General features: G+C 43.1%; 1 protein-coding gene across 1 annotated transcript in view; it reads left to right on the top strand.

Annotated features, from left to right (window-relative positions):
* Positions 1-12,099, top strand: part of SUZ12 (SUZ12 polycomb repressive complex 2 subunit) — a 37,777-nt gene that overhangs the window by 16,390 nt on the left and 9,288 nt on the right. The window contains exons 9-11 of the mRNA XM_015424694.1: positions 2,518-2,620; positions 10,084-10,189; positions 11,675-11,852. Of these exons, the coding sequence (XP_015280180.1) occupies positions 2,518-2,620; positions 10,084-10,189; positions 11,675-11,852 (387 nt within the window). The remainder of the gene's footprint in view (positions 1-2,517; positions 2,621-10,083; positions 10,190-11,674; positions 11,853-12,099) is intronic.

Raw genomic sequence — 12,099 nt, 5'->3', positions numbered from 1 at the left:
GAAGTGAGCAAGTCAGGCTTCATTTATGGAAATCCTTCTGTTTGTAGAGATGTTTGGTTGGGCCCAAGTCCTTAAATATAATCCTACATTTCTCTCAAGTTTTGCTGCTATTATGGATGTATTTTGAAACTTGTATTAAGGCAGTTGGAACTAACTGGTTCATAGTGGACATAAGTCATTGTTAATATATTTATGTGTTGGCTAGAAACTTGCTATTGTACAAGACACCCTGATGACTAGAAAAATCTGTAAATGTTACACTTCATGTTGTTCCTTTTGAAATGCATCTTGAAATATAGCCCTAAAATGAAATTTTGGCATTGGCTACATAGTCAATACACAGGACATTAATTGTGTTTCGAAGTAAAGGACAGTACCTCCAGCACGGGATGTCTACCATAAGATGGAATACTAGATTTGGGGAGTTTTGTTGATATATCTCATTGCTTGAATTTCTATTTCTCAGTCATGAGGAATGTCCAGTAGCCACCATAAACTTGGCTGTCTTTTACTAGTGGCTTCTGAGGGAAACCATACCATGTCCCTCTGTGTTCCTGAAAGAACAATAGGCATTTTCCATGTGTATGTTGTGCGTGTTGGAGCCCCTGTTTACAAAGGAATGTTTACTATGGATATTTACATTTAACACTTTTTAGCACTTTGGAGCTTAACTTTTTTTCTAAAGCTCCATTTAATGTCTGTTTAAAGTCATGGTCTGAAAGGAATGAAATTCATATTTTCTTTACATGTCCACTTTCTAAAACACATGTCCTCTTTCAAACAACATCTGCACATATCTAAAGTCAGTCACCCGTGTCATCGGTCTCCCCTAGCTTCATGTTCCACCACCTTTTTGCCAGTGTTAGTGTATTCCCCTTTAATTAGCTGGGCAGCAGAATACAAGGATATAATTGCCCAGGTATTCTGTGCTTCACTAGCCTTCCTTGAGGGTAGGATCATGAACAGGAGGAGGGTGAACAATTAGAAAAGTGCAAATAATATGTGCTGCTGGAGAGGTGTGGGGCTAGATGAGCTTCTTCACCAAAGAAGTCTAGCATTGCAGGGTAACTGCCTTATAAGTGCTGATTGCTGAACAGGAAGTTGCTTGCCAGTTTCCAGATCTGGGCAATGTAGTGTGTGTGAGATGTACTCTCCCTGTTCTGTATAATCAAGAGACTGACGTTATAGTATGCACACTGACCCTAATTTCCTATACATCCCATTACAGGATATTATAAACTATTAGTGATGTGTGCCCTTCATGACTTAAAAAGTCGGGGAGAGAACTGTAATTAGGATTGGAGGAAATGCTTTTCTTCGAATCCTAACTGATTCATTTCCCTGCTCTCAGGATTTTTAGCTTCAAAGACTATTGTACCTGGATATTGGGGTTGGTGTGGAATTGGGATTGAGAGATACAGACCTTGTGGCACGTGTCTCTCAACCCCAGTCTTTCCCCTCCCAAATGCTGAACTGATGTTGGCTTGGTCAAGTCTGTGTTTCTCCCTTTTTGTTCAGCTGCCTCTGGTATTTTGTACTACCTGAAGGCAATAAGCCTGCTCAGAGATTATTTGGTTAATTTATAAACTATTTTTTCCCTACCGTAGTAGCTCCCTGAGTGTGCAGGAACTTTGTCTAGGGTAACCCCATTTTGCTGCTATGCCAATAGGCATGTGACCATTGAGTTTGGTAGAAAGCTATAATTGTGTTTGTGGTGGTGAAGCCTCTTACAAATTGACTGAACTGGTCTGTTGATTCAGCATTCATTTGTTCAGGGCATTTTAACAGTTTTCAGCCTGCTTCTTTAAGAAGTGTATATGTTTAGCTGGGATTAAACCCACACATGAGATGGCTGAGCACTGGTATGGGAACACTGGAAATAGTGCAGGTAAGGGACATGTACCCCAGAAGCAAAAGAAAGAAAGGATAAATGGAGAGTATGTAATGATCAGAGAAGTAGGAGTCAGGAGGAAGAGTAAGACAGCTTTACATGAGCCAAGAAGTGTGTGGGGATCGTAATTTAAATTCATATTGATTTAAACTAATTGGTCAGTTCTTTGTAGGCCTCTGTAATGGGGGGGGCAGGGTGTTAGTTGATCAGAAGTCTCTAGGCCAGCCTCGTTTTTCCCCTAAGTCTCCCACTGACCAGAGAATGCTGTTATCCTCTGTGGTTGCTTATATGATTAACTGCTACCATTGCTTGGCATATATTTTGTTTAACCTATGCTAAAGCAGTATTTTTAGGTCAGCCTGATGTCATGGAGAGTTTAGAGTTGTCAGAAATGTAGGATAGTCCAGTTGTCCTGTCTGTCCAGCTACAAAATTAAGGCAGAAGGAAATATAAATGTTCCAACTATCTTTGTGTCATCAAACTAAAATGGGGTGGGCGAGGTTTAACTTCCCCAATTGATCATGCTTTCTCTAAAAATAGCAACTCCATTAAATCAAATTCAGCATCTCTATTACTAAACAAGCATACCAGTAAATGTATGTATTTATACCCTGTCTTAAATGCAGATGTAAATGAGGAGCTTCCAGCTAGAAGAAAACGCAATTCTTCCAATCGTGAAGATGGAGAAAAGACTTTTGTAGCACAAATGACTGTATTTGATAAAAACAGGTAACTATTTTTTAAAGATTCTCTTATGACATTTCATCTTCATTACTGTCTTTTGTACTAATTCAGACCTTTTTTGGACACTCCTCTATCCCAGAATATGTTTGAGAATAATTTTAGTCATTGCATCTTATAAGAATTGACTGAGACATGCTTGTGCCTCACCTCTATTTAAAATACAAGTTACTATGCACATGCAATGGCTTCAGTCCAGCAGTGTGGAAATGTAGATGCTTTCCTCCCTACAAATTACAGTGCCCAGAAATAGGTAGCACAAGATCTTGCAGAAACAGAAGTGGGGATACTATAAGTTTGACTAGGCATAAGTGGCTACTGCAGTCTTATTCTTGTGTTTCCACTTCTGAAAGAGGTTTAGCACAAGCAGAAATTTTGTGCTGGATCCAGTGCACTGATACATAATAATGAATAGATTTGATTGTCTGTTGAAACTTGAATGTTCAGAATAGGTAGGTGTTTGAGCTGGCATATATCTTGTGTCCTGTACCAGTGTGTGTGTGGGGGGGTGTCTTCTTTACTTTTGTACATTATTTCCTTGTTGCTTTCTGAAGCATCATGCCATTTTCACAGTCATTTTATTTAATAAAATAATGAATATTTAAGCAATTATTTCTGTCTTCAGGAAACAGAATCAATAATCTAACATTGCTGCAAATTATATCTATCTGTTTTCCACACAGTAGGATTAATTGAGGAGAACAGACCTGGAGGCTAGCGTGGGTCTATGCTGGAATGGTAATGGGGAGGCTGGTAGACAAGCAGCGGGAGTGATAGCTAAAAATGATGAAAATTGGGCAAAAGGCTAGGAACACTTGAGAACAGCAACCTTAACATTAATAGGACTCCTGTCCTATAGCAATCAATCACATCCTTTGCAGGCCATTATTTTGCTTTGGGAGGTTAACTCAGCAAGGAGAAAACCAGATTGTTTATAATTAACTTTTTTCCTCACTGCTAAATGCCATGGATTATCCACGATAAGATGTAGAGGGTAATTTCATGAGGGCAAGTACTTGGCTTCTGAAGACTGACAGCAGAATGAAGACTCTCTCCTCTAGCACTGTGGATCCTCCTCCCAACTAGGAGAGATGATTAAGAGTAGATCTGAATGGTTAAAAGACTGAAATTGGAATGTCTCCTTGGAATCTTTGTGAGACTGTGTTTGGGCTGAAATAGGCCTTGCAGCAATCAGGATAGAGTAAATGTAAAGGTTTCCCTTGCTCAAAAGCCAGTACAATCCGACTCTAGGGATGTGGTGCTCATCTCCGTTTCCAAGCCGAAGAGCCAGTGCTGTCCAAAGACGTTTCCGTAGTCATGTGGCCGGCATGACTAGACGCCAAGGCGCATGGAACGCTGTTACCTTCCTACCAAAGTGGTACCTATTTATCTACTTGCAGTTTCAAAATGCTAGGTTGGCAGGAGCTGGGGCCAGAGATGGGAGCTCACTCCGCCATGTGGCACTTGGGTCTTGAACTGCTGAACTATCGACCTTCCGGTCTGCAGTTCAGCGTCTTAACCACTTGAGCCACCACAGCCCAAATCACGATAGAACTGAACAACTACTCATTGCCCTTGTATTAGATGAGGCTCTGAAATCCTCCCATAGCTGTCAATCATTATCCCATTCTAATTTGGGATTCAGTTTATTGTCTATCAGGAGAATGTCAGAGTTTGCATCTCCTAACAGTTCTTGCAGTTGATCTCCCATCTACTGACTCCTGTTGTTGCAGCACGGGCAAAAAAAATTTATGTGAAATTCCATATCAGTTTGCCCACCCCCTCATCAATAATGGCTGATGCTTGTATAATGGACTTAGTTGTAGGCTGAAGCTTTATTACATTTGGTGTTAGTGCAGAAATTTAGAAATGGCATTTCTGTCTTTTAAGAGCAGATTGCACTGGACAGTCTAATAAATGAAGAATCTTCTCAATGGCTCTTCCCTCCTGTGAAGGACCATGGAGTGGAAGGTGAATACAAAAATGCAGGGCTCTCCAGCAGTATTCTTAAAGTGTGGAGGAATCTCTAGGTTGAATACTTCTGCATTCCTTAATAAGAAAGGGGTTTTTTAAATCAGATTTTGTGTCATTAATTTTATACAAGCTACATTTGACTTGATTTATAGTATCACTATAAAAAGTTCAGAGCCTCTTCCCTGGGAACCTGAAGTTAGGCACGATAGTGAGACAGATTTATTGTCAGCTGAAAATGACTTGCTTATGTAAGGCTGTATTTAAGAAGAGGTTTTTCACTGTAGATCATAAGATGAGTGCCTCCTGGGTGAATGCTCTTGAATACAACTACAGCTTTAAAATTAATTTACTGGTATCCTGAACTAGAGTGAAAAATTTCTTGAAGACAAAATATAGTTAACAAGTGGAGACCCGCAAGAAACTTATGGCATCCGCCATCCCATTTCTCTACCTTTGCTTATTCCCCTCTCTCACTGCCACTTCTGTCAGTCTCTCCTACTCCTTTTCTTACTTAGGACTTTCTTCTCTTTCTCCCTCCACCACCCCTATAACTCTCATTCTCTATCTTCCCCTCCCCCCATTAACTCTTTTTCTGGCCATGCTGAGGAAAGCCACATGCAGGCCAGCAGTACTTGCAGGGGGGATTCCCTCCCCCCACTTTCTTGTGGGCCAGCACCCAGCTTGACTCCCAGGCCTGCACCTCCACTGTTGACAGGCCGGGCACAACTTCAAATTGCCTGCCGTTGGCAGCATGCCCAGCGCAGCTCCCGAGTTGTGTCAGCAGCATGCCTACCCTGGCTGCTGCTGGGCCCAGTATGACTTGCGGACTGCTGCACTGCACTTGTGAAGAGAATGCTTTTTTATTTGGGGGCAATCTAAACCTCCCTGTTTTTTTTTTTAATTTTTAGATTTTTTTGCACACCTGGGGAGTCTCCCAAGTTTGCAGAAAAATCTCTTTACCCTCCACATGGCCCTGATCCACAGATGTAGATATCCACAGATCTTAGCCACAGGTGGCTAATAGTGTATAGATGATAGCAATACACTATAATGATTCCAAAGCACAGTTAAGACCAATAAGGAAACAAAGAAAAATAATTTAAAAAAAGTTTTACTGAATAACAACCTGGGTAAGTGATAAGTAAGATTCAGCCAGTACAGAAAAAGATGGAAAATAGAACACAAGTAGACTAGTCTCTCCTTATATATAATTCTGTTTTGGTGTGAACGTTCCACATGCTCCTACAGCATTTGGCTCTCTGACCTATCACTCCAACAGTGTGCCAATCCAGTGGCTGCGTTGCTGGAGTCCTGCCCTCAGAAGGGGTGGCCAGTATCTCATCCTCAGTGTCGTGCAAGGCGACGGGCAGGATGGACACTCCTCGGGTGGCCAGCACTTCAAGCAGTGCAGAACAATGTAATCAACACCCGGGAGAGAGTCCAGGGGCACGGGAGGAGCAACCTCCGACTTGAGGGGAGCCCGCCTAGTGCTCACTCCAGGGTCCCATCCTGCCTAAGTGCGCCAGCCTGAGTCGTCCTCCGCTTGGAAGGCAAGCGCGAAACAGATGGTCGCTGCTGCTGGCGACAGCCGGGGAAGGGACGGCACCCAGGTGGAAGGCAGCGGAGGCACCCTGCCAGGCCCCTTGGGGGAGAGGCTTACCTTGCGGAGCAGTGACTGAATTATGCCCCAGCTCAGGCCAGTCCGGAACCGCCGCGCTCCACTCTTTGCTTGGCCCTGTCGCCCCGTGGCTGCTCCACCGCCCTCTGGTATGAGTCGCTCGAGGGCGCCAGCCCCTTCCACTAGGCGCCCAGCACTGGCTCCGCTCCTGCGCCCTGCCGTGTGGTGTTCCACCACCCTGGGAATCCGCTGTCTCTCCCCCACCCCCAAATTAGAGGGCACAAGAGCTGCTGGCTGCCCGCACCAAGTTCCCATCAGAAGGCAAGGCGGGTGCAGAGCAACGGGACAGAGTGTAAGCCGGATCTAGACAGAGTTCTTCTATGCACTTCCTGCGGCCTGGCACCATGGAGGGGAAGGAGGCCAAGGCCAAGCCTTGGCACTGGCTCAGCAACTGGGGACAGCACTCCCTGGCCAAGGCCAGTGGAAATGCATGGCACGGAGAGAGGCCCGTAAGCCACTTTCTACAGCTCGTCATATTGTTTCTACAACGGGCTTTGCTGCTAGTATTTTATAAAGGGATCTGTTATATTTCAGTGTGCTGCAGTAGCCATTTTAGCAGCTGTAGGTGAAGTCAATATTAGAAACAGTTAGCAATCCTAACCGGATCTTAGGATCTGCTGGTGTATTATTGGACAATGTATCATTGATAAACTACATTTTTTGCCAAAATAAATGAAAGTTTTGAACATTTCCAAAACACATGCATCAAATCTGCATGTCTCCAATCATATCTCCAACACATATTAGATAAATTTCTGTATCTAATTGCTGATTGTGAGGTAAAATATACAACTGCAAAAGTATTTTACAAAAAAATCAAACTCATCAAGATTGGCTTTGAAGTGATATTTTTATTTCTCAGATCTATTTCCCTTCCTGTGAACTCAGATCACTTCATAAATCTTTTTCCCATTTCTTCATGTACCTTGAAGGGGTAGTATATAAATGTAGTCACAATGAATAGATGTAGGCTTCTCTTCTGTTAGAAATACCATTGTTGCTGATTAGATACAAGGTGAGTTTTGTTCAGTTATGCTTTCTCAGTAGGATAGTAACTATTTGCCTTATTTTGTAAACATGAAAAAGTCAGTGTTGTGTTCCCTCTGTTTTACATGTAATTGCTTCATAATGCAACCTGTGGCTATTCACTAACTTTTCTAACATACCTAATTTACCATTCCTCAAGATATTAAAATTGTTTAATGAGAACCTATCATGAAGCTGATAATTAAATAAAGCAGAAGTCAGAGGTGAAAGACAAGGACTTCAAAATTATTTTATACTTCTCATCTTCAGTCCCTTTTCCAATAAAGATTCCAGAGTCAGTACGCTGGATCCTGTGACTGCCTTCCACAAAGTTTTTTTCTCTCCAATGGAGAAAGACTTCTTTCAGCAAAAGAAGGCTTTTCTTCATCAGAGGGAAACCTTTCTCCATTGGAGGAAGTCGCCCTCTGTTGAAGGAAGACTTAGTGGAAGAGAGTCATAGGATCCCACCCAGTGTCTCTTTGTCCTTCGTAAATCATTCTTTCATATTCTTTCATATCTGCCCATTTGATTGCCCTATAGTATAATTTTATATTAGGCAATCCCAAGCAACCTCTGTTAAAATAGTACATAAGTGTTTTTGATGTTACCCCTCGAGAGGTAGCATTTTGGAATAAAGTGTTTAGACCAGGGGTTCCCAAGCTTTTTGAGCCTGTGGGCACCTTTGGAATCTTGAGAAGGGAATGGTGAGCACCACTACAAAATGGCTGCTGCAGGAGATGATGTCAAACCCCAAATGGTTGCTGCAGAAAGTGAAGTCAAACACAGTACTTCCCTCCTCACTTTACAAAAGAATCATAGAAAGGAAGGAAACCCTGAGGGGGGAGGAAAAAAGAGAAGGGAGAATAAAAAAGAATTAAAGATTAAAGGGGGAATGGAATCACACATTGACTAAGGAAAGTCAGTCCTCGTTATCTTCTAGTGGCTGCAGCTGCTGTTCCAGCTGAGGAAAACCCTTTTCTTTGAATGAGGACAGTAGGGATGGGCATGAACCTAAAAGGAGGCGGTTCAGGGTTGGGTGGCACATGAACCGAAGCCCAAACTGAACTGACCCAAATGGGCCCCACCCAATCTGTTCTGGCAAGTTCAGTTCCCCCTTTATCTCAACTGTGGCTCATCACAGCCAGCAGAAAGGAGGTGGGGACCACCCTGAAAGGGAATTCTCTTCCACCTTTCTCCTGGCCATGGCTTGCTGTGACCAAGAGAAAGGGGAGGGATCACATGTGAAAGGACTTCCTTTCACCACTTCTCCTAGCTCACTGGGACCAGGAGAAAGGGGGGGATCCCCCAGGAAGGATTAAATTACAGCCATTTAAACCTAACAGCTGAGCTGTGGGTCTGCTCAGTTGTTAAGATTTAAATAGCTGCCAGCCATTTAACCCTTTGGTTTTGCTTCCCCCCTTTTGAAGGTGGGGTAGCAAAACTGAAAGTTTAAATGTCTGGCCAAAAGTCTGGTAAATGTTTGGTGAAGGTGCCTTCCGCAAACATCAGTTCCCGGGCTCCAAACCAGCCCAAGTTCAGCCCGAATTTTGGCTTATGAGCTGGTTCATGCCCGTCCCTAAAGGACAGCCAGTTATAAGCCCTGCCTGCTTTTTGAAAAGCTTGATAGGTACAGGGTGAAATATTGATAGATACCACGTTGGGGCACTCTGATTTAGACAAACAGTCTCATACAATCACAGTAGGGCTAGCAACAGATTTGGCTGTCATGTTACACTTGTGAAAAATATTGAACTGTTCAATATTATGTAGTTTAGTTACAACATAGATTTAAGCAGATTTGTTTAAATATGTATACATTATGCACAAGTATAACAACTATCTAATTCTGTCGGTTGTCTTACGTAAAGCTTTCACACTACACTTAGAACACACCACTCATTCCAAAACAGACCATTTATTTCTTTGCTTAGAACACCATCAGATCTCCAATTTTTCAGCTTAAAAATGGCAGGGGAGTCAGGGAACTCTTTTCCCACTTTTTCTCTACCATTCACATCCCTAATCATGGAATCTGTACTAGGGAAAGGAATACAGTTCCTTGTAGGTTAATAACTTCTTGCTAGAGACTGGTTGACTCAGGGGTGGGAGCTTCCAGAGCTCACCTTTGAAAAGTGAGGCATGGTTTTTTTAAAAAAAAATAATGATTTGAAATTCAAAGCACTTATATAACAGACAAAGAGGTAAGCTCATCCTTCAGGAGTAAGGGATGCACAAGGGACTTCAGTGGAGAAAAAAAGAGCCTGAAAAGACCCCATGTGCATGTGACCTGGGTCACAACTTAGATGCATATGAAGAATTCATGTAAAGTACCATGTATAAAATCATGATACGTGTATGACATGCTCCTGTAAGTCAGTTGAGGAGATCCATACAGTGGGACCCTGACCAGGATAGCCTAATCTCATCAGATCTTGGAAGTTAACCGGGCCAACCCTAGCAAGTTTTTGCATAGTAGATCTCCAGAGAATACCAGGGCCGGGAGGCCAGAGGCAGGCTGTCAAGCCACTTCTCTGAAAGTACTCCGTGCCCAGTAGGAGTCACCAGAGGTCGCCATGACTTCCAGGCTGTTGTGCCTCCCTTGCACAGTCTATCCCCTCTCTTAAAGGTGATTGGATGCTGAAGCAGCACTCCCTAGGCTCAGGTGTAAAACAGCCGGTTGGCAGTTTTACCTCTCTGGACAGGACAGCCTCTTGTCCATCAAGACATGACCATTGAATATCAGTAAATGTGTATCCTTTTTTCCATATGACAGACGACTTCAGCTTCTTGATGGAGAATATGAAGTTGCCATGCAAGAAATGGAAGAGTGTCCCGTTAGTAAGAAAAGAGCAACATGGGAGACGATACTTGATGGAAAGGTATGAGTCACTGTGTTGCTTCTTTAGAAAGTCATCTTTAAATGTATATAAACCAAATTGTTTCCTGAATTTGCTTCCAGTCTTCGAAATATGTAGCAGCTGAAAAGTAGTGGTTCTTCAAGCTTTCATTCTTTGCAGCAGAAGAGACTGGGCCTTCCTTCAGTCTGTGGAAGGTTCTGATGGATGTGTATTTCCTTTGATTCCCCTCCACTCAGCAGTACATTTTGGCCCTCGGATAGTTGATCCTTGCGGTTGCAGGACACGTGGACTGATACCCACAGGACTGGGAGGGCAACAGTGACAAAATTACCCCTGCCTTCTTTGGATTGCAGTTGAAGAGTGATTTCAGCCCCCTTCACCCATCTCCGTGTAGCCCTCTGATCCTTGTGTCCGTTCATGTAAATCCTAGGACCCCAGGAATCAACTGGCCCAGGCCTGGGAAGGGCTGATAAGGTGTCAAAAAGATCCAAGATTCTTGTGTCCATATATCACTGAACTGCAGGGGTTCTTTCTTTCCTGGGTGTGGTGTAGAGTAAAACTTCAGAGAATCATTCAGCGTTTTTGAGAAGGGAGATCAAAATGGTTCTGATAAATTATTGGGAATATCTATCTAGAGTGACTGGATTCTTCAGTTTGGTGAACATTAAATAGACAAGTAGTCTCCCACCCTGTTTTACATAACTAATTTGATATAGAAGTGATCAGTTTACCTATAATTACCTGCAGTAATCTACTGGGAGAAGGAGGCTGGGAATGCATTTGGTCCTGGTATACATATGTGCGCTCTCCCTCTCACACACGCAACCTCCTTGTGCATACGTGGTATCCCTTTCTGGTGCCTATGTCCTTGCATGTACTCTTTCAGCTGTGCCCTCTGTAATCTTCCAGGCTCACTATTCGTGTTGCCACTGCTACAGAATAGACAGTAGGGGTTAGTTAGTCTGGGCAGTCAGTCATAGAGGGTGGTAATTTCCTCATGTTCTTGCTTTAGAAAGTATGTCCATCTAAGTCTCCTCTCCCAATTATCATGTTGGCATGAATAGCAAGGAGGAAGGAAAGCTAAGGAAGACTGGTACTCTAGCGAAATCTAAACCTTCATGACATCCCTCTCCTTTTGCGCTTTGGGCTGACATGCACCATCTAAACAGAAAGGATGGAGGGACTTTGTGAAGGTCAGCAGTCCAGCTCCTCAGCTGCATGGCATGCATAGGTCCAAAAATATTCTCTTCCCTTGGCACCGAATAGCTCATCAGCAGGAGTCCAGCTTAAGGATGTAATGGAAGGGGAAGTGTGTCATATTACACGTCATTGCCACATCAGCGCCATCTTGCTGCCCCCCCCCCCCGTGTGATTTGCGGTAAATATGATGAAAAGTCATATTTTATAACTTTACTTGAAGACTTGCTATATTGGACTTAGCCCTTAAATGTTTCTTCAAATGCCTTCTGTGAAAATCTCATGAGTTAGTATGTTTTTTTATTTCAGAGGCTGCCTCCATTTGAAACGTTTTCTCAGGGACCAACGCTCCAGTTTACTCTTCGATGGACAGGGGATGCAAGTGATAAACCCACAGCTCCTATTGCCAAGCCCCTTGCAACGCGAAATTCCGAAAGTCTCCCTCAAGAAAACAAGCCCAGTTCCGTTAAACCTGCTCAGACGATAGGTAAGGGAACACTTAAAGTTGGTAAAATGTCAATTATGCAAGGACCCACTTGCTTACCTTTAGATGGCTTCCTTGTTGCAGTTCTTAACTGTCCTAATACATCTTGCAGACAGACTGCTAATTTGGAATCAGACAAACTGATACAGTGCAGGCTGATTTTTATGGCATTTGTTCAGAGTTGGGGGAAGATTATTTATACTATGCTGTAATGCATTAAGCTGATCAACCATCTATGTTTGACTGGGGA

Source organism: Gekko japonicus, unplaced genomic scaffold, assembly GCF_001447785.1.
Source record: "Gekko japonicus isolate JY-2015 unplaced genomic scaffold, Gekko_japonicus_V1.1 scaffold668, whole genome shotgun sequence".
NCBI lineage: Eukaryota > Metazoa > Chordata > Lepidosauria > Squamata > Gekkonidae > Gekko > Gekko japonicus.
Note: the sequence above shows the minus strand (reverse complement) of the source record. Positions and strands in the feature narration are given on the sequence as shown.